Genomic DNA, 20,278 nt, shown 5'->3' with positions numbered 1-20,278 from the left:
GTGGTTTTTCGTTAATTTTGTTGCCATGGTAACTCGAAACCCCAATAAAAGTAGTAGCACACATCTCGTAATCGAGCCGCACGTTTTTATACCTCAATTGTGGGGGTGCACGCTATGGTTCGGGCAGCATTAATCGTGAAGGAAGAATAAGTAAAGAATAATAAAGAGAGTGGTTTAGAGGTGAATAGTAATAGGTGCCTCCATGCATTTGCATGGGAGGCAGTGCTGTGCTTCGCACAGCACTGCCTCCTCATTGCAAATGCTATGGCAGGCGCCTAATAAATAAGCCGTTTAGAGGTGAATAGTAATAGGTGCCTCCATGCATTTGCATGGGAGGCAGTGCTGTGCTTCGCACAGCACTGCCTCCTCATTGCAAATGCTATGGCAGGCGCCTAATAAGATGAATAGACCTCACCTAATCTGATCTGTTTTGTGTGGTGCTAGTAATTCAAATTCAACTAATTTTATGCAAATGGAGATTACCTTACCTTGTTAAAACATGATGATAACACCATTAGAAAAAATAATGTTTTAAGAATAATAATAAAAAAACAAAGGTTGTTTTTGAAGAATTGATCATTCACTTCTTTTTTTGCCTTTTATTCAATTTGAAACATGCACTCTGACTCTATTGTTTAAATAATCACCTGTATTGAAGGCTTCCAAAATACAGGACTGTCTCAGAAAATTAGAATATTGTGATACATTTTTTTATTTTCTGTAATGCAATTAAAAAATATGAAATGTCATACATTCTGGATTCATTACAAATCAACTGAATTATCGCAAGCCTTTTATTGTTTTAATATCGCTGATTATGGCTTACAGCTTAAGAAACCCAAATATCCTATCTCAAAATATTAGAATATCGTGAAAAAGTATACTAGTAGGCTATTCAACTAATCACTTGAATCGTCTAATTAACTCGAAACACCTGCAAGGGTTTTGTGAGCCTTGACAAACACTCAGTTTGGTTCAGTAAACTAAATCACAAGTATGGGGAAGACTGCTGATCTGACTGCTGTCCAGAAGACCATCATTGACACCCTCCATCAGGAGGGTAAGACACAAAAAGAAATTTCTCAAAGAGCAGGGTGTTCACAGAGTGCAGTTTAAAAGCACATTTACAAAAAGTGTGTTGGAAGGGGGAAATGTGGCAGGAAACGCTACACAACCAAGAGAGGCGACCGCAGCCTTAACAGCATTGTGAAGAAGAGCCGCTTCCAGAATTTGGGGGAGCTTCAAAGACAGTGGACTGAAGCTGGAGTCCAGGTATCAAAAGCCACTGTTCACAGACGTGTCCGGGAAATGGGCTACAATAGCCGTATTCCCATGGTCAAGCCACTTCTGAACTCAAGACAACGGAAGAAGCGTCTGACTTGGGCTATGAAAAAGAAGCACTGGACAGTTGCAGAGTGGTCCAAAGTCCTCTTTTCAGATGAAAGCAAGTTTTGTATGTAATTTGGTAGTCAAGGCGCCAGAGTCTGGATAAAGGCTGGAGAGGCGCAAAATCCAAGTTGCTTGAAATCCAGTGTGAAGTTCCCACAGTCAACGATGGTTTGAGGAGCCATGTGTTGGTCCACTGTGTTTCATCAAGTCCAGAGTGAATGCAGCTGTGTACCAAGAGATTTTAAAGCACTACATGCTTCCATCTGCTGAAAAGCTCTATGGAGATGATGATTTCATTTTCCAGCATGATCTGGCACCTGCCCACAGTGCCAAAACGACCAGTAACTGGTGTACTGACCATGGCATTACTGTCCTTGATTGGCCTGCCAATTCCCCTGACCTGAACCCCATAGAGAATTTGTGGGGTATTGTGAAGAAGAAGCTGAAAGACACCAGACCCAACAATGCAAATGAGCTAAAGGCCGCTATTGAAGCATCCTTGGCATCCATAACACCTCAGCAATGCCACAGGCTGATTGCCTCCATGCCACGCCGCATTGATGCAGTAATCTGTGCAAAAGAATTCCCAACCAAGTACTGAGTGCATTAATGGACATTTTCAAATGTTTGATTTTGTTTTGCTGTTATATTTTTTTTTTACTTGGTCTGAGGAAATATTCCAATATTTTAAAATAGGACTTTTGAGTTTTCTTCAGCTGTAAGCCATAATCAGCGATATTAAAACAATAAAAGGCTTGCGATATTTCAGTTGGTTTGTAATGAATCCAGAATGTATGACATTTCATGTTTTTTAATTGCATTACAGAAAATAAAGAACTTTATCACAATATTCTAATTTTCTGAGACAGTCCTGTACATCAGGGAGACTCTATTTTTCAAAATTCTTCCCTCTGGGGCTCGGGCGGTGGCACCAGCATAAGTGCACCCTCCTACCTGATAGTGTGTGGCCTGCTACTGTAAAAAAGTTTGACTGCCCTGGTCTAGTGACAAAGTTTTGGTGTATTGCTGTAATCTTCATGCAGTTAATGTGTACAATCTTTAGTTTTTCAGTTATTAGTCTGAAAATCGCGATAAAACTGGAGGCATTTGTATGCAACAAAGCGTTTCAGTAACTTGAACATTAATGATAGCTTTGCCCATGCGGCAAGACTAGCTCAAGTGGTTAAGCAGTGGGAGATCATTTGGGAGACCAGGGTTAAATTCCTTAGAAGTGCATGATGTTTTTTTCTTGATCTTTGAGCTTTTAATTACTTCTGAAACCATGTGCAGTTAATGTGTACAATCTTTTGTTTTTCAGTAAATAATCAGAAAAGTGCTACTGAAATGGATGCATTTATGTCTGTGGTTGCCTAGCAGCAATAAACAAAAGAACAATATAGGCTAACATTGATCGCTGTGTGGATCAAGAGGTCACTTGGTAAAGCATGGGGTTTCCCTGTTATTATTAAAAAACATTTCGACAGAATATGAGATACTTTTGTGATACTTTTTTTAATCACTTTTTTGTCAAGGGTTCTGATTTGTCGGTGTTCAAATCACGCACAGGAAGTGCACAGTTCTACCGCCATTTAGTGCTACAGTTACACATGTAAGACCAGCGTTAGCCTAGTCAAGTGCGGACGACACAAATTTGTTCACATTAGGCCTACCGCTTATCTACTACTGGACTTATGAGCCAAACAGAGGAGGAAGCTCCCGAGAGGGGTTTTGTCAATGTCATAAACCGAGTTTGGAATGCACTTGAGGTTGCAAGGCGGGAGTTATCATCATCACAGGAGGACAACATGTTGAGAAATACAAGAAGCATTTTTCGGAGACGAAGACGTCTAGGTCCAACAGGTATGAATACTTTTTATATTTGCCGTCTACAAAATGTAGCATTTTATAATGACTACACTGGCGGAATATTTGAAAATAATTAAATTGGTTGGCTCATTTGAATACAAGGTGGCTAATGGGTTCTTTGGAGTTGGTTTTATCTTAAGTGAAATAACATACTGTAGGCTAATGACTTTATTAAGTCATTATTACTAATGACTAGGGGCACCCATCAGGACCTGATTGCGAGGCTATGAACAGTAAATTTACATATATGGGTGGGATTCTTACATGATACCCAATAGGAGTCTTCTACCCACCCTCTCATTGGAATATGCATAATGATCGTTTCAGGCACTAGTTAACTAGTGAGCTGCTTTACTGCCACACATGCAAACTAGTGAGACTTAAATTGTTTACTAGTTAACTAGTGGACAAAAACGGTAAGCTTGTTTGTGTTTTTAGCTGTAACTAGTTAACTAGTGAACAAAATATGCATGCCACTAGTTAACTAGTAAGGCCCACAACACCCTCACTAGTAAACTAGTGGGCATTTTGGCCTTTACATGTTAACAAGTGAGCGTTTTGGCATCTCACTAGTTAACTAGTGGGGCTGCAATGGCCATCACTAGTTAACTAGTGGGCATTTTGGGGCACACTAGTAAACTAGTGACACTTTTTGCACCTCACTAGTTAACTAGTCGGATGGAATTTGCCATGACTAGTTTACTAGTGGGTGTTTTGGTGCACACTAGTAAACTAGTGACACTTTTTAGACCTCACTAGTTAACTAGTGGGCATTTGTGTCTTCGCTAGTTAACTAGTGAGCAGTTCTGCCTTCACTAGTTTACATGTAAGTGTCACACTGAAGCCACTAGTTTACTAGCTAGAGTACCTTTGGCCAGCATGTTAATTTGTGTGCCACATGCAAATGTTGTGGGTGGGATTTCGTGAAAGTCTGCACTGTGATTGGTTGTCATGTTCTATTTAGACATAGAGAGCCAATAGAAAGCCTCAATTTCCAGGATTCTCCGCCTCCTAATTTGAATTCTGTGCCACTAGTTGACTAGTGAGAATGTTGTCTTGAACTAGTTTACTAGTATACATTTACAACCTCACTAGTTAACTAGTTTGGACAAAGGATGCATTAACTAGTTAACTAGTGAGACTACTGCCATCACCTAGCTAGCTAGAAAGCTATTTATGGTTCACTAGTTAACTAGTGACATTGACCTACTGCAACTAGTTAACTAGTGAGGTATTTTGCCTTCACTAGTAAACATGTGTACATTTTTGGCAGTAACTAGTTAACTAGTGAGACCCAAAAGCCGTCAACTAGCTGACTGGTATGCATTTCGGCCTTTACTAGTTAACTAGTGGACATTTCTGGCTCTCACTAGTTAACTAGTGAAGCTATAATGTGTTCACTAGTTAACTAGTGGGCATTTATGCTGTCACTAGTTAACTAGTGTGCACAAACATGGCTCACTAGTTAACTAGTTGACAAAAATGGCCTGATATCAAGATATCAGAATAAATGCTCAAGCGGCTGGCCAAATTACATAGAAGTTAACAAGTGGGAATTTTACACTCAGTAGTCAGCTAGTAAACATTTTTGTACCTTACTAGTTGACTAGTAATATATGGAAGTCTTTAAACTAGTTAACTAGTGGACATTGCAATTTCCACTAGTTAACTAGTGAACATGCAGAGCATTACCAGTTAACTAGTAAGATATGAAACATATGAACTAGCTAATTAGAGAGAATTTTGGCCTTACTAGTTAACTAGTGGGCATTTTGGCTGTCACTAGTTAAGTAGTTCACACAGAAATGGCTCACTAGTTAACTAGTGGGCAGAAATGGCTTGCATGTACATGACAATTATGCCTGATATCAAGATATCAGAATAAATGCTCATTCGGCTTTCCATAGGAGTCGGATAAAACTCTGCCTGTCTGAGGATGGACTGCTCAAAAGTTTCTTGGGAGGAAGAGCCATTCCCATTGTTTTACCTGCTATTTTCACCAAGTTTAAAATCTGGGTCTGTGGTTTAGCAGCCAAATTGCCAAACCAGCTGGTGATGCCATTCCCTTAGTACAGACTCTATGGTGGCTCTGTAAAAAAGAAAAAATAACATAATATTGGCACAAACACTCTCAAACGACGACGAAAAAAAAGATGAAAGGCCCAGGGATGACCTATTCTGAGTTTACAAGTAGAGTCCACCAGTTTTTTTTTTTTTTATCTCCTGGTATGTCAGAGTTTATGATGCTATGTATTCAAACAAGGTCCCAAGGCCTTTGGTGGACAAACAGGTCCACAGCACCACACATCATCATCATCTGCCACCTAAACATTGTTTTATTTCGTTACTCTTCTTGTTTAAACACGCTTGCATTTATATGGATTTAAAAATGACAATGTCTATAAGAAAGCATCATTTTACATACGGTTAAGGTGATCTTTGACTCCTCAAGGGTCAGTACTTTTAGCCCTTCGTATGACAGAACACCAATCAAGCAGCTCTCACTTTCAAAAAGGTTGGTGACCTCTGATCTAGTGGTTGATGGAGACTCGCTGGCAATTTGGAGCAGTTTTTATTTCTTTTACCGTCACGGTGCAACAAATTACACTGGGTTCCTTTTTTATCGCATTTGTTTATAGCCTGCTGTCCTTGCAATCTAAACCGCAGATAAGGGCGAGTTTGGCAGAACGGTTATTTTCTTGTGGACGTTTGGAAACAGGCTCACAGCTTTACAGATTCTAAGCCATAATTAGCTGCGTTTCCACATTTCCACCATGCCAGACGTCCCTGGTGTGCACATTGTTAAAAATCCCAATGTTAGTCTCAGCTGAAAAAAAACAAAACATGCAGTTTCAGTTAAAGACCAAGAACACACATATTTGCGTCGGTGATGGTGGGACGGATTTCTTTTCTCTCTCTGACATGACCGTGATGTTTCTCAGGTTATATCGCTGCATGCACTCTTCTGTGAATGCTAGAGCGATGCAGAAAACAACATTCATATTATTGCACAACCTTGAAGAGCTGCTGCAGGCTCGTCCGAAGAAAAAGTTGCAGAATGTCCCTCTCCCTGCAGCGCTGACCTGTCCTCGAACCCAAAACTCTTCTTCACTACTTACATTAAATGACAAAATTGGCACATTTTAAATGAAGGGATGGATTTGCATGCTTTTTTTTTAGGCTGCTTTGAAAAGGTAAAGGTACAAAGCTGGAGCTCTTTGGAGGCGTTTGGTCTGTAGTACTCAAACTAATGTCATCTGCGTGACCCAGACGGAGCTCGAGAGAGCCCTCGTGTGGCTGATGCAGGTTAAGCTTGTTCAAACTAAACCTTGACATTATTTTTCTGACACCAGGACATAAAAAAAATAAAAAAATAAAACCAACTTCTCTTTTCTTGAACTTCTGCTTTCATTGTGACAGTGATCTTGGCTTTTTATTTCCTTGGAAACTATGTAACCAGTTATGGAATTAGGACAAATTTGGTTTCAAGTTTTGAGCTACAAATAACTGCACAGGGGGTCGCATTGCCTGGTGTGGCGTGGGAGGTTGCTTTGGCGCGAACCTTTTCCAGACATGTCAACAAACATGCAGATTGATTTATTTATGCAGCGACTGTGTCCAGCAGAAAAAATCCTGCATCTAATATCCAGACGCCTGGTGTAACCACAACACCATTTATCAGACAGAGCATCATTTATTACAACCAGTGGCCTCGCAGGGTTATGAAAAATACTCTTATTTCTACTGTTTCCATCTATTTTAGGGCTTTTGATGCCTGCGAGCTTTCAATAAAGCTGTAAAGGAATGCAAAAGCTTTTACTAAGACAGCTGGGTAAGATACTCCTTTTCTTTCTATCCCTCGTTCCCTTCTCCTCCTTATTATACAGGCTCCACGTTTAATGCTGATGGTTACAGGAAGCATAGCACATGCTGCAGCTGAGAAATTAGTTTCTTTAAAATGCAACCACTTACCTGTTTTGAGTGTTACACCCGTGGCCTTCTGCTGCCATGTTCATCGTCTACATCTTTTAAGCCTGTGCATATGCTCGGATGTAAACGCCTTGCTTCTTTAGATGAAATAAAAGCCACCTTTTCACTGCTGACGCTAGCGTCTGCCACATTTCATCGTTTCCTTTGTCTCTATGACGGTGCCTTTAGGTTGCAATAAAGTGAGAATGTATTTTACGTTCAGCCTGCATCCTTTGCCGTTTTCAGGCTCGAGGTTTCTGAGTCGGCCATTGACCAGCAAACAACACAACATGGACCACATCGACTTTAAACCACAGTCTGATGAATACAGAAAAGGATTTTTTAATTAGCTAGAGGTTGTTCACCATAGCTTTCAGACAGAGCAAACGTATGTAAAAGCAGCATTAATGTGGAACAACACAGGGGGTGAAGAGCCATGCAAAGGTCTTCATGTCTCCACAACCTTTTCACAATTTTGTCATGTTACGACCACAGACCTCAAGGGGTTTCACCGAGACGTCAAAGTGGTAAAATTATCCAGGGTTGATGGTTTATTCAGCTCTCTGGAGTCAACATTTTGTAGAAGGTCCTTGTAGCTTGGCCCTCCAACACGGCTTCTGACAAACTACATGTTTTCACACCACTCGCCCATAAAAGGCCAAATTGGTGAAGTTCAGGACAAAGAGAGTTCCTGCTTGACCCACCTGAGCTGCAGATCTCCGTCATTCCTCCAGAGTGACCACGGAGACGGCTGCTTCTCTGTTAAACGTTCACTTTTTCACAGCTTGCCACTTCTGGTGCTCGGCCGCGTCTTGGTAGGTTTGAAGCTGTGCCGCACGCTTTCCAGGTTCAGACGATGGACTGAACAGAGTTCTGTGAGGTGTTCAAAGTTTGGGATTGTGTTTTTATAACCCGGTTCTGCTTTAAAAGCTCTCCACAGCGTTCTCCCTGAATGTTCTGCTGTTTTTTCTCTCGGTTCCTTCGCAGAACAGACAAATTTACACCGATAAGAAACTATACACAGGGGGCCTCCATCAACTAAACTGATCTGTAAAAGTTCATGCATAACTTTGTATTTTTTTTTTCACAAAAAGGTTTGTTGGGGTTGTTTTTGCACAGTCTAGAAAACTACTGTATATAACGGGTCCACCTCCAGGAATGACAAAAAAAAAAATCACTTTTTAGAGCCAAAGCAGATTTTACTCACAACCCCCATGCCAGTGTCACCACCTTTCCCAAATTTTAGAAGGAAATTAAATTTGAACTGAGTAAATATTTGTCACAAACCTGATAGTTTAGCTGAAGGCCAGCTTCTCACCTCATCCTGAGAATATATTGACAGAAGGAAATGCCCAGATATTTATGGTGGCCAGTTTTGAGCGTTATATAAACAGTAAAAAGACTGTGGCCTTTAGGCTTCCTGCATTTTAATGTCTTTAGTGCTCGTTTTAGCCGATTAACACCGTCTCTGTGAAAACAGCACGGAGGAGCTGTTTTGATTTGAACATGTTGCGTTTTAGCTGGCCGTCCAGATGGACAAACTACTTTCTAGCGGGCGGGGGGGAAGCTTCAAGTTGCACTGGCGGTTAACGAGAGAAACGTCAAATATGAGGAAAAGCGCTTTATTATCTCGGTGTTTTACAACTCGTCGGCCATCCTGACCCCTCCAGCGTGCCTAACTGTTTAACGAGGCCAATTAAAGATGAATCGGCACCGCCTCTGAGGGCCTGCGGAATCATTACAGCGCAAGGCAGATAAACCTGGCGACAGCAAATTAATCCGGTAATGAGGAACTCTCCGACTAAAAGAGAAGAGACAAGGAACAAGCAGAGGGTCTTATTAGCGTCTCTGCCAATTTGCTTCTCTGACGAAACGGTTCGTTCTGTCGCTGGCTAACTCCTTCACACAGCGCACAATAAGACTGGACTTTTTCTTTTTTATACATTATTTTATAAATCAAATATAGTCATGCAGTCTATAATGATTTACAAATCAGGGACAGAAAAACACACGGTTTTATTCCTCTTTATTGGAATGTTTTGATTCAATAACATGACGAGAAGCCATAACAGTGCAAGTATCCTATCGTATCTGCAATCGCTTCCTTTTTTTATTCCCTCAAACCTCTCACATGTCCTACACACAACAAGAGACGCACAAAGCAGCACCAGACACACTGTACACACTTAAGGCACACACACACACACACTCTATTTACACGTAACACACACGTACGTGCAGTGCATACGACGGAAGAAACGGCGGATAACTCGATGTGCAACAGGAGCAGCAGCACAGATAAACTCTCTCTTACATATTTGACATGACCTATGATTGCTTTTAGCATTTAGAGTGATTATATCCAACATGGTGTGACCTAGATGCCTGAGAGATATTCGTTAGCAATAACACAATGAGCAGCATTCAAGGCGCCAGAGTTTGCGCCTGTGTGCCGGCAACAAACAAGCAGCATTGAAGAAGTTTGACAGAAAAATTACTTTCTGAAAGAGAAAGAAAAAAATAAAAACACCAGCGGGAGACGGATAAATATTTGTGTGCTTGTAAAAGATGCTGAGAGGCAATGATATGTCAGTAGGCATGGGCCGGTCACCCATATCAAACCTTTTTTTGTTAAAACTGTAAGATAGTGCTGTGTGGACCATGCTGTGATACAATGTGCCCCTCCCCTACCTGTTGCTACGCACTGCTGGTCAGCTGGCTGAAAGACGAGCACTACACGTTTGGGTAGTGTGGACACTACAAGAATGTTACCCATCTGTTGGAAAACCCCGAGCTGCATGTCTGTCAGGCGGCTGACTGCAGGCCGGAGTAGAAAGCCTGACGAAGCAGTTCATATCAGCTTATTCTACCCACGTTACTCTACAAAGAGCAAAAAAACTGGAAAATAAAAATAAAAAATACATACATTTTGAAAAATGCAACTAAATTCAGCAGGTGTTTATTCTCTATTTTTGTTTTGTTTATGTATCTAAACAAAAATGTTGTAGCCAGTACTATCAGAACGGAGATAATTGAAGCTATGTTAACAGAGAGGATAACTGATTCCATCTTAATTTAAAAGGAAAGTCATTTGATCATTGCTTAAATTTTCTTTGTTTTTTTTATTATTAATTTGTGTGACGTGACATAATTTCACTCAGGATTGTCGCAGCGGCCCACGCCTAGGCGTCACAATCAAACTGTGCTCACTAGGAAGAAATGCACGACAAGGTAAAATCCCAGCAAAGTCATATTTTCCTTTTTTTTCTGCAACAGCTAGCAGGACTCAGTCAACCAGTACATTTAGATCTGTGCTCATACTGATTTACAAAGCATTTACAAAGAAGTTGCCATATATAATGTGCTATCCAAACAATGACGTTTAATCATGGATGCAGAGTAAATAAAGCTGCTGGAAGGGGAAGGAGCGTTGCTCTTCACTGAAGGTGTCTGGAAGACTGACAGAATGTCGGGCAGCTACGATGCGATCGGCGTCGCTAATATGGAAGGTTGCTCGATACCGGCTGGGCGTGGCTAACGTCCAGCTCTTTCTACGACACAGTGGAGGCTCGCGTTAGCAAACACGCTGCTGTGCCGCGTTAGCATCCAGTTTGACGAGCACAAGCTGGGAGATATTCTGCTGACGGGCCAAATACAGCCGTCTGTCTCCACTTCTTTACACAAGTTTACAGACACGGTGCTGAGTCTTTTTTTTTCCCCCGCAGGGTCAAATAATAAAACATACAACTACTGTGAAGCTTGAAGGCGAGAATTTGGTGCATTTAATGTCATTTCATGAGGATTTTCTCCAATCCACAGGGTCAAAACTATTCTATATGCATTTCATAAAGAACTGCAGTAAGTGTTTAAGTAAGTCTCAGGCTTTCTGTGCCTGTTATTTGGTGACACTTGTTTTAATGCAGCATAAACATTTTAGAAGCTAAACAGCTGCTGAGGTGATTAGGAAACAACAGTCGCTTTAATGCCTCGACAGCAGCTTTCTGCCAGAAGCAACCATTCAATAAAACCTCTTTGCTGACATCCAAACAACAGATTTTAGATGTTTCCAGTTGCCAAAGGTTGCTATGAACCCAAATCAGAAAGAAACAAACACTTTGTATTTGTTTATATTATTCTGGAACATCGCATGTTTTCTTGATGTCTTGCTACCTAAAAGTACATCCACACTAATATTTAGTTAAACGCAGAAGCTGTAGAGCTTTTTTGGAACCATTTGGCATAATTTCTGCTCCTCTTTTAGCCGGACTGGCTTACGGACCGGTCCGTAAGTTCCTACATATTGAACAGGGTTGAGATCAGGAGCTTTCCAAAACCTTAGTGTTAGCCTGCTTTGTTCACAGTTTAGGTCTTTTTTTTTTTGGGGTCACTGAACCCTCTGGAGCAAACTCCCCTCCCTACAAGATGAACGGTCATATCTTTAAAACGTTCAACAGCAACTCAGGAAGCACAAAAGGCGTAAGCCTACCATGACCCGAAAGATACTAGACCGCCACTGCCGCCATTCCCAGTAAAACCAGTTTCTCAGCAACGACGGAGCAAAGCGCCTGCTCCTAAACAGACGCCTTCAAGGTTCGGGTACGGCTGTCAAACCTGACAGAACTGTACCAAAACTTCAGCAGAGTGGAGGGGGGGCAGCATTACGCCAAGGGTTCGTTTTAGTGGTAGTGACGCCGGTGAATTGCACACACTGAATGTAATAGAGGAGGAAGACCACCTCTGAATTCTTCAGTTTGGGTGTTCGGGAACGGGCCGGACCTCAACCCTTTTGATGGATTATCCCGTCTGGGAAGCAACCAATCAAAAATGAGCTCTACCAATTCTGAAAAGAAGAGCGGTCAAATTTCCTGCAAGAAATGCGTCACAAGCTTGTTGACGACTCCAAAAACGTTTCTCTGCAACTTGGTAAGGGAGACTCACGGACATACTGGAGCCTCTATGAAACATGTTGACCCTGTATAAATTAGAGAAATTTTACAATGAACGTATATCTTATTTTGAGATTATTGAGGTTGTGTGTTGTGCAATTATTCCACCCTGAAGAAAAAAAAGATTTGACTAAAACAAAAGTCCAACTTTAATATAAGCATATAGTGGGCCTATGGGAACGTCTGCAATGCATTTTATAGTGATGACCGGGTTCTAAAACTGGAGTTGCAGAAGCTGACAGAAGACGTGCTGCTTAAAGTAAAATTATGTTCAAAGTTAATTTTGATCGGTTTTCAGACACTGAGAAATCTACTAGAATGTAAATGAGACGGACGGTCTGCACCAATCCACGTGACAGGAGAGGCTTTACCTCTTTACTGCTTGGTTTACTGACGATCACTGACATCAAAATACAGCCACAGGTGAGACTCTGAACAGCTAAAAGATAATATTTTTCCCCCCGGCTCAGTGCGGAACAGATCAAACATCGTTCTGTGTCTGTTTCTACCATCTGTGACTGCGGCGGACTGGACTTACAGGCTACTAATGCAATCGGTGTCTACGTCTTCAGCGGCGTCGTCCTCCAAACCCAACCCTCTGCTCAAGGGCCCCTTCTGCTGCTCCCAGCAGGAGAGGCCTCCTGGGGGGCCCGAGGCGGCTAAACCAGCGACGCCCTCCTGTCCTCTGGCGTCTCCTCCAGGATCTGAAGCAGCAGGTCGAGGAGAGGCTTGGCGAGGGTGCGGTAGCCTGCCGACGTCAGGTGGAGGTAGTCGAACATGTCCTGTGAGCTGATGGTCCCGTCCGAGTGGACGAATTCTTTGCTCACGTCCAACAAGGAAGCCTGGCCCAGCCGTGGCAGCCAGGAGCACAGGAGCCTGTTGACGGCGGCGTTCTTCTCTCTCAGCGGGTTGGGCCGCTCCCCCCGAGGTAACAGACCCTTCGTTGGCACAAAGACGTATCAGATGTTACCAGACTTCACTTTGATTCGTTCAAATCATTCAGTGCAAACTCCGGATTATTTGGGTTTTACTTTTTAGGACATGGATTAGAATAGAACTACCCTTTATTGCCCCTCAGTGGGGAAATGAAGGTAATACATAATTACTGGATTTTTATCCAAATTCTATACATTTAGAACTAAGCTCATGCGTCCAAAAGACACACAACAGATTGAACACCATCAGTACTTAAGGTTAGGGCTGGGCGACATGGCTTGAAAATAAAATCTCAGATTTTATTATACCAAATCCGATTAATGAATTTTTTTCCTCCTTTTCGTTTCATAAAAATAAATTATTGGAAGAATAATTGCTTTTATGTCAAGCATTTCATCTTGGAGTTGACCTGAATTCAAAGTGTAACTCAATACAAAACATGAAACATGCTTGTAAAAACAAGATGGCGGCCCTGCTGTTGTAAACAAAGGAAGTATTACAAAATGTTTGCTGCCAGTGAATTTACACAATGAGCTAAGAACAGGCTTCACTTGTGTAACATCAAACTTTCTTAAAAAAATTATTTAATAATCATAATTAAAGTGCCTCATATTATGGTAAAAAAAAAAAAGAGTTTCCCCCTTTACAATATATAAACATATATTCATCATTGCATGCTATTCTCTTCATGAAGGCCCAACGAGTGCTTTGGCAAAAATCAGATCCTGATTTTCCAAAAATTCAATCTTTAAAAATCATTTTTTTTAAATTGAAAATTCAAATGAATCGATTAAATCGATAAATATCGTCCAGCTCTACTTGAGGCGCTTCAATCAGATGTTCTAGAGGAGACGGAGACCAAAGTGAGAAAGTCTGGCGATAACAAGAAGACGAACACTAAACCCAGAACATTAGCAGGAACACCTCATACTGTCAAACACGGTGGTGGAGGCATGACGGTTTGAGCTTAAAATACAGCCACAGGTAGGGGGGCCGCCAGGAATATTAGGCCCAATGGTAAAAAATAAATGTACTAATCCCAAAAGCTAATATAGACATATACATTATCTTTTTTGGGGCCCTGACTAACAGGGGCCCTTAAATTGTCCCAACTTTCCCCCCATATGGTGCCCCGGGCCACAGCTGCTCATAAACTCCTCATTACACAAAAAGTATTTGTAGGTTAAATATGAGAACATCTCTCTGACAGTTGAAGCTTTGCCCAAACTGGGTCACCAGCCGGGCAAAGATCCTAAACAAGGCAGCAGATCTACAACAGAACGGCTAAAGAAGAAATCATTTTAATGTTTTACCAGGTCAGATGAGTGCAGACCTCAATCTGACCGAAATAATGCGTTTGGATCTTTGGAGATCTGAGCAGAAACCAGTCTCTGTAAATTTCAGTGAACTTAAACATCCATCCAGTGTCTATAGGACAGGTCGGCAGTCCATCACAGGGCCACAGAGACACACAGGACAAACAACCATGTGCGTACATACACCTCGGGCAATTAGGAGAGACCAAGCAGTCATGACTGGGACCTGTGGGGGGGAAGCCGGGGTACCCAGAGAGAACCCACGCATGCAGAGGGAGAACATGCACACTCCATGCAGACACCTTAGAAACTCCTCTCCAACAATTAGAGCGTCTCAAAGTCGAACAGAACGACTTCTGACGGTTATTGCTGCTGACGCGGCGTCTACATTGGGTGTACTCAGGCTTTCATGCAAGACTTTCTATTTTTTTAGCTTAGCTTATTTTTACATTATTTAATAAAAAGTAAAAGTGGTACCAGCTGTCGAATATTAGTCGGGGTTTTTGTACACCTCTGTTTAAAATAGCTTAAAAAACCTGGTTTAAGCAAGATCACTATTTATCTCTTATGTAAAAGCAATTTTCACGACGTTACATCTCATTTACAAAGATATAAATACATAAAACGGCTGCACGTTACTAGTTCTAAAGCCAGAGCGTCAGATAACACTAATAAACTCACCAGTACAACAATCTTCGCTTTGGGAAGCCGGTTGGTGAGCAGCTGTGCAATGGCAACGATTCCTCCTGCGACCTGCTCCGCTGTGTGTGCATGGTTGTTGGTTCCGACCCACAAAACCACCGCCTTAGCGATAGAGAGCAGACACACGGCTTGTTACTGTGGATTTCACTGGGCACAGTTAAATTACACACCCATCAGAAAGCAGGCGACACATGAAACTTGATGGGGTGGCCTTGATGAAGTCTCTCCAGGGAGGGCCTCGCATACCAATGTCTAAGCAAAAACAAAAACAAAAAAAAATGGTGGATTTAGCTTTGCTTTGCCACCTTTGGGCGGATGTTCTGTAGCTCTCCGTTCTGCAGCCTCCACAGCACGTTGCAGGTCGTGTCCCCGGCAAGGCCGAAGTTGAGCGCGTGAAGAGGAGAGAACATCTCCCTCCAGATCTGGGCAGAAAAATAAAGAAATTAAATAAATCTCAATTTTACAGAAATGCCCTGCGAACAAGAACAAACGGAGCACGCCTCTGCTTTTCACTTTGCAGCATTTGTAAGATGAGCAGCTTCTACAAAGCAAATTACCGCCGCCTGTTATTTTAATGACAAATAAATTAGCTGAACCTGTACTGAAAAGAATGCTCAATAAACCTTGTCTGCATTCAAACGCCAAACAATACTCAATTAACTTCTGCTGTGGTCTCCGCCTTTTTAAATGCGTTGCTACAAAAATGGCTTATGAAGGAACAGCGGGGTGATAACGTGTAAACGACATGAAGAAAACGGCTAATTAGAAGCTCGTTAACTTGGCAGAGTGTGTATTTGCGGTGCAGAAACGCAGTAAAGAAGGTCCAACATGCAACGCGCTCAGTTCGCCTCACCTCATACTGCTCCATCAGTTGCACCATCGAGTCCCCTACGAAAAGAACCTCTGGTTCCCCGTCTTTGCACTCCTGCACAAACCTCGCATGCTGAAAACACACGAGAAGTGCTCACTATAGGCATAGATCTGACAAACCTCCCCCAAAATCACCACCACCATGCTTCGTTAAAGTATGTACAACCCTAAGGCTTTTCCACATTTTGTTTCGTTACATTGATGGTTTCATTGATTTTACAGGGCTCTTATGTGACAGACACAAAGTTGCAAATAATTGTGAGGTGAAGGAAACATGATGTACAGTTGTTTTGGGAAATAAGAGTGCGGTTTTAACAAATCCCTTTTACTCGGACACCCTTGAATAAATAAAAGCATGCATGCAGCTGCTTTCAGAAGACAGCCATTAGGTATAGTTTCATCTATTGGTCTATAAACAGCTGGTCAGTTAAGGCTTTAGAGCATTGTGTCAAACTCAAGGCCTGCGGGCCGATTCCGGCCCATCAAGGGAATTCGTCCAGAGCCAATAAAGTAAAATGTCATAAAGTAGAGGCATATATCCTTTTAAATTGTATAAAGTGGCTTAAACTGTCTCCTATAGTGAATGTTGATTTTTTTAAATGTGTAGTAACATCATCCAGCCACTAGATGTCAGATTTCCCACAACACACTAAAACAACCTAGAAATGTCCAAAAAGTAAAAAAGTCAAGCAGAATGATGAGTTTAAAGTGTAATTCACGCCAATATCAACTTTTTTGCATATAAACTGTCTAAACTAAGACTAAGGGTGCTGCTTTACTGTTACTTTGCCTTGTTTAAATACTTTTACGTGAACTGGAAAGAATTTCTGAAATCAAGAATCATCTATACAAGTGCAACAGGCACTTTTAATGACTTCATGATGCCAAAGTGGCCCAATGTAGAAATGAGTTTGAGACCCCTGCTTTAGAATTTGGTGCACCATCACCATCATGACCCATGGCAACTCTGGACAAGAGATCAGCATCTCATGTGGGAGCATCTGGTGTCAGGACAACCATTAGGCACACACTCCAAAAAAAAAAAAAAAACAAAAAAAAAAAAACTAACATCTGGCCTCATATAGCTGCTCAACATAGCAACCGTTGGAAGCTGCATGCCAGTAATACTTTTGATCAGTTGGATTGATTTTTTACTGTGCTCAACGCTCCACACTTGATGTGTATTTTTAGTATCCAAGATGCTAACGCTGACAAAGAGTGGGAGGATATTGTGTTGAAGAACAATGTGGGGGATTCATAATCATTTATATAGTTTTCAGATTATTCCACATTAGTGAAGCAATTCCTGATATTGTGCAGCCTCGCCTTTACAGAAGAAAGTCCGTATTAAAAGACAACCATAAAAAGGCATTTAGGCAAGCATGTGGGAAAAGGTGCTCTGCTTAGATGATGCCAAAAACCAAGATATTTAGCCAACAGTGGAAACAAACACCATGTGTGGCAGAAAACTAACACTGTGTCTCACCCTAAACTAACCATCCCAAGAGTGAAACACGGTGATGGTGGCATCATGCTGCGGGGATGCTTTTCTGCAGCAGAGAAAGGGAAGCTGGTCGGAGGTAGGGATGGGTACCGAAAGCCAGTCTCTAAGGACCAACAAGCTTCAGCCTTGTGGGTCCTCTCAATGCTATTAGGCACCAACCTTTCTGAAACCGAGCTACCTGATTGGTGTTGTGCCATACGAAGGGCTGACCTTTGAGTCAGAGTTCACCTTAACTTCATGCAAAATAAACACATTTGTTATGCTTTGTTATAGTCATTTTTAAATCTATATAAATGCAAGTGTGAATAAAAAAAAATGGAAAGTAACAGAATAAAATAAAGTTTTAGATCCAATTGGTGGATTGGCCCTAAAGTCTTAGATTTGTAAATGCAGTGTTAAATCATGGGGCTGAATACGAATGCACACTTTTCAGATTTGCTTCTTTGTAAAAAAAAAACAAACAAAAAAAAACAAAAAAAACCCTCATAATTAAATTCTCTTCTACTATGAACTATATGCAACTTTGTGTTGGATCATCACAGAAACTCCCAACGTGTGGTTTCAACGTGACAAAAGCACAAGTATAAACAAATGTTCTTGTAAAGCACCAAAGCTTTTGGCTGTTGTTGTTAAGATTAAGCACCCCATGCTGTGATTTCTGTCAATCAGAGCATCATGGTGATATAAATGAGCCATCGGTGCAGGGCCAAATAATCCAACAAGGCGATCGCAGCCAGGGGCCGTCAGACCTGAAGCCAAGCTGGCCCACTTAAGTTGCTCTGGCTTCAGAGGATCAACCTGGCAGAGAGCGGCCAGGAGGCGCCACTAAACAAGCCCGGTACCCGGTGGATAAGCGATGTCTTCACGGCAATGGACGCACACCGTACCTGCGCCAGCCACCGTCCGTCTCCATGGAGATCCTCCACCGGCTGAGGCACCGCCGCCGGGTTCAGGTCATCGCCGCTCATCGTGCAGGAGAACCCCGCCGCTGCTCGGTGGCTTCAACAGAGCACCAGTCCGCGGCTCGACGCTGGAAGACAAGACAGCCGCCCGACGTCGCGGACTCAACTTAGTTCAGAATATAGTGCGTGTAAACATGAGGGTGACGCTGCAGCTCTCTGCAGTGGAGCAGACTGACTGGCACGAATAAACGCGGGATGTATGAAGGCGGCGCACGTCAACTCCGCCGGGTTCCAGGTTGTTTTAGCGTGAAAGCTGCTAGGAAGCTAATGACAGGAGGACGGACACGCCCGCCGTTAAACCGGGCAGGTCATAAATCAAGAGGCTCCACCTGACGCTGACAGGATGCCGTCGCTCCTGTCAAACCCGTAGTTCCTCCGCCACGGCTGAACTCTGCCTCCGTGCTGCCGTAAAGGTTTAGTACAGACACTGACAACCGCAAGCTGTATCAGGGAGGTGAACTAGACAGGCCGAGTCAGGAGAAGTCCAGAGCTGCAGCGTCAACGGCGAGATGCGGCCCCCCCGCCCGCCATTTGCGCCACTACACGGTGCTTTACGGGCGAGTTTTAAGTCCATGGTGCGTTCACGTACCGTCGTACACAAGACTTTTTATGTCGAGACCTTTAACATATTATTACGTTTTATAAATACGTATATATGTAGCCTACAGCTGAGCAGTGAGCTCACTTTTAAGTAATCTTAAAATACATATTTTCTTCAACAGTACGTTAAAATATTTCTTAAACCTGTATTTGTGTATGAAAGATTTGTTCTAAATAATCGAGTTATTTCCTGCCCAACAACAGCTGACTTAACCGAAAGAGAATTTAAAACTCAAATGTTTTAAATTATATATGACAAAAGCGCCAGATCGTTAGCTCTGTTGTTGTGGCTCTTAATAAATAAAATGCACATAAATCATAATTTCCCAGTTATTTTTAGTAAACATTTAAAACAAAATAGTAACAATACACTATAAATCATTACCAATCGGTGTTATCAGTCTACACCTTTTAGTGAAAACCTAATCACGAATAGTAGCTTTAAATGCGTTGAGGCGTGTCAACATAGGTCCTGTAGTCTACGTGGTAACCCTGAATACACCATGAGTTCACCTCCAGTTGCCGTAAACCACCGTTTAGAAGCGCCACGGCGTGATGGCGGGCACAGCCACAGCTGGTAGGAAAACACGGGGGAACTTAGCTAGTCACTGCACCTGTTTCCAAAGGTCGAAAGTGCTAGCAGCTAATAAAAATATTCCTTGAACAGTGCAGGCCGCCACATCAGGTTAATCAGGTTATAACAGATAACTCCTATCACTCCGATATGCCAAAACGCGTTTCCTGTCATCATCTCTTACCTCAGCTGCTCGACGGGTGCATTCCCTAACGTCAGGCCGGCAGATCACTATGGAGGAAGGGATCAGGAGACGGTGTGGGAGGAGATTACCTCTTAAATCGAGAGCAAACCTCTTACCCGGCGGGACGAGGTCATAGACAAACCCGTCTGGACGATTTAAGGTCATTTTACGCCATCAATCACTGTCCATGCACATTTGGACACCAGCTGAAACCTAAAGTCAATTTATTGACACTGTTCGTTATTTAAAGCAACTCTGTGCCGCCGGTCACGTGATCGCCCGTCTCTCTCCAAGCGCTTGTTGGAAACGTGTGCAAGCGTCGCCCACCACCCGGTGCACCCATTCTGTCGCCCTGTGATAAATGGGGCTCACCCGTTGTCATCTGATTATTAATGGCGTCAAGAAAATGCTGCGTTTCAGTTTGAATGTATAAAAAAAAACGTAACAAGTTATTAAAATG

At 42.3% G+C, this 20,278-nt stretch overlaps 1 protein-coding gene across 5 annotated transcripts; it reads right to left on the bottom strand.

The window, feature by feature from the left end:
- Positions 1-10,483: 10,483 nt before the first annotated feature.
- On the bottom strand, positions 10,484-20,034 carry pafah1b2 (platelet-activating factor acetylhydrolase 1b, catalytic subunit 2). 5 transcript variants are annotated; one of them, XM_012867177.3, is made up of 6 exons: positions 19,819-20,034; positions 18,386-18,528; positions 15,978-16,067; positions 15,430-15,546; positions 15,104-15,226; positions 10,484-13,108 (listed from the first exon to the last, which is right to left on the bottom strand). In XM_012867177.3, exons 2-6 carry the CDS (start codon positions 18,464-18,466, stop codon positions 12,830-12,832), a joined length of 690 nt encoding a protein of 229 aa, XP_012722631.2. In that variant the 5' UTR covers positions 18,467-18,528; positions 19,819-20,034; the 3' UTR covers positions 10,484-12,829. The 5 variants fall into 5 exon arrangements, with proteins under 5 accessions (XP_012722631.2, XP_021174478.2, XP_021174477.2 ...); XM_021318803.2 differs by lacking the exon at positions 19,819-20,034 and adding an exon at positions 19,675-19,812; XM_021318802.2 differs by lacking the exon at positions 19,819-20,034 and adding an exon at positions 19,574-19,659.
- Positions 20,035-20,278: the final 244 nt, after the last annotated feature.

This window comes from Fundulus heteroclitus, chromosome 11 (genome assembly GCF_011125445.2).
Source record: "Fundulus heteroclitus isolate FHET01 chromosome 11, MU-UCD_Fhet_4.1, whole genome shotgun sequence".
Taxonomy (NCBI): Eukaryota; Metazoa; Chordata; class Actinopteri; order Cyprinodontiformes; family Fundulidae; genus Fundulus; species Fundulus heteroclitus.
This window is presented reverse-complemented; position numbering and strand designations above follow the sequence as displayed.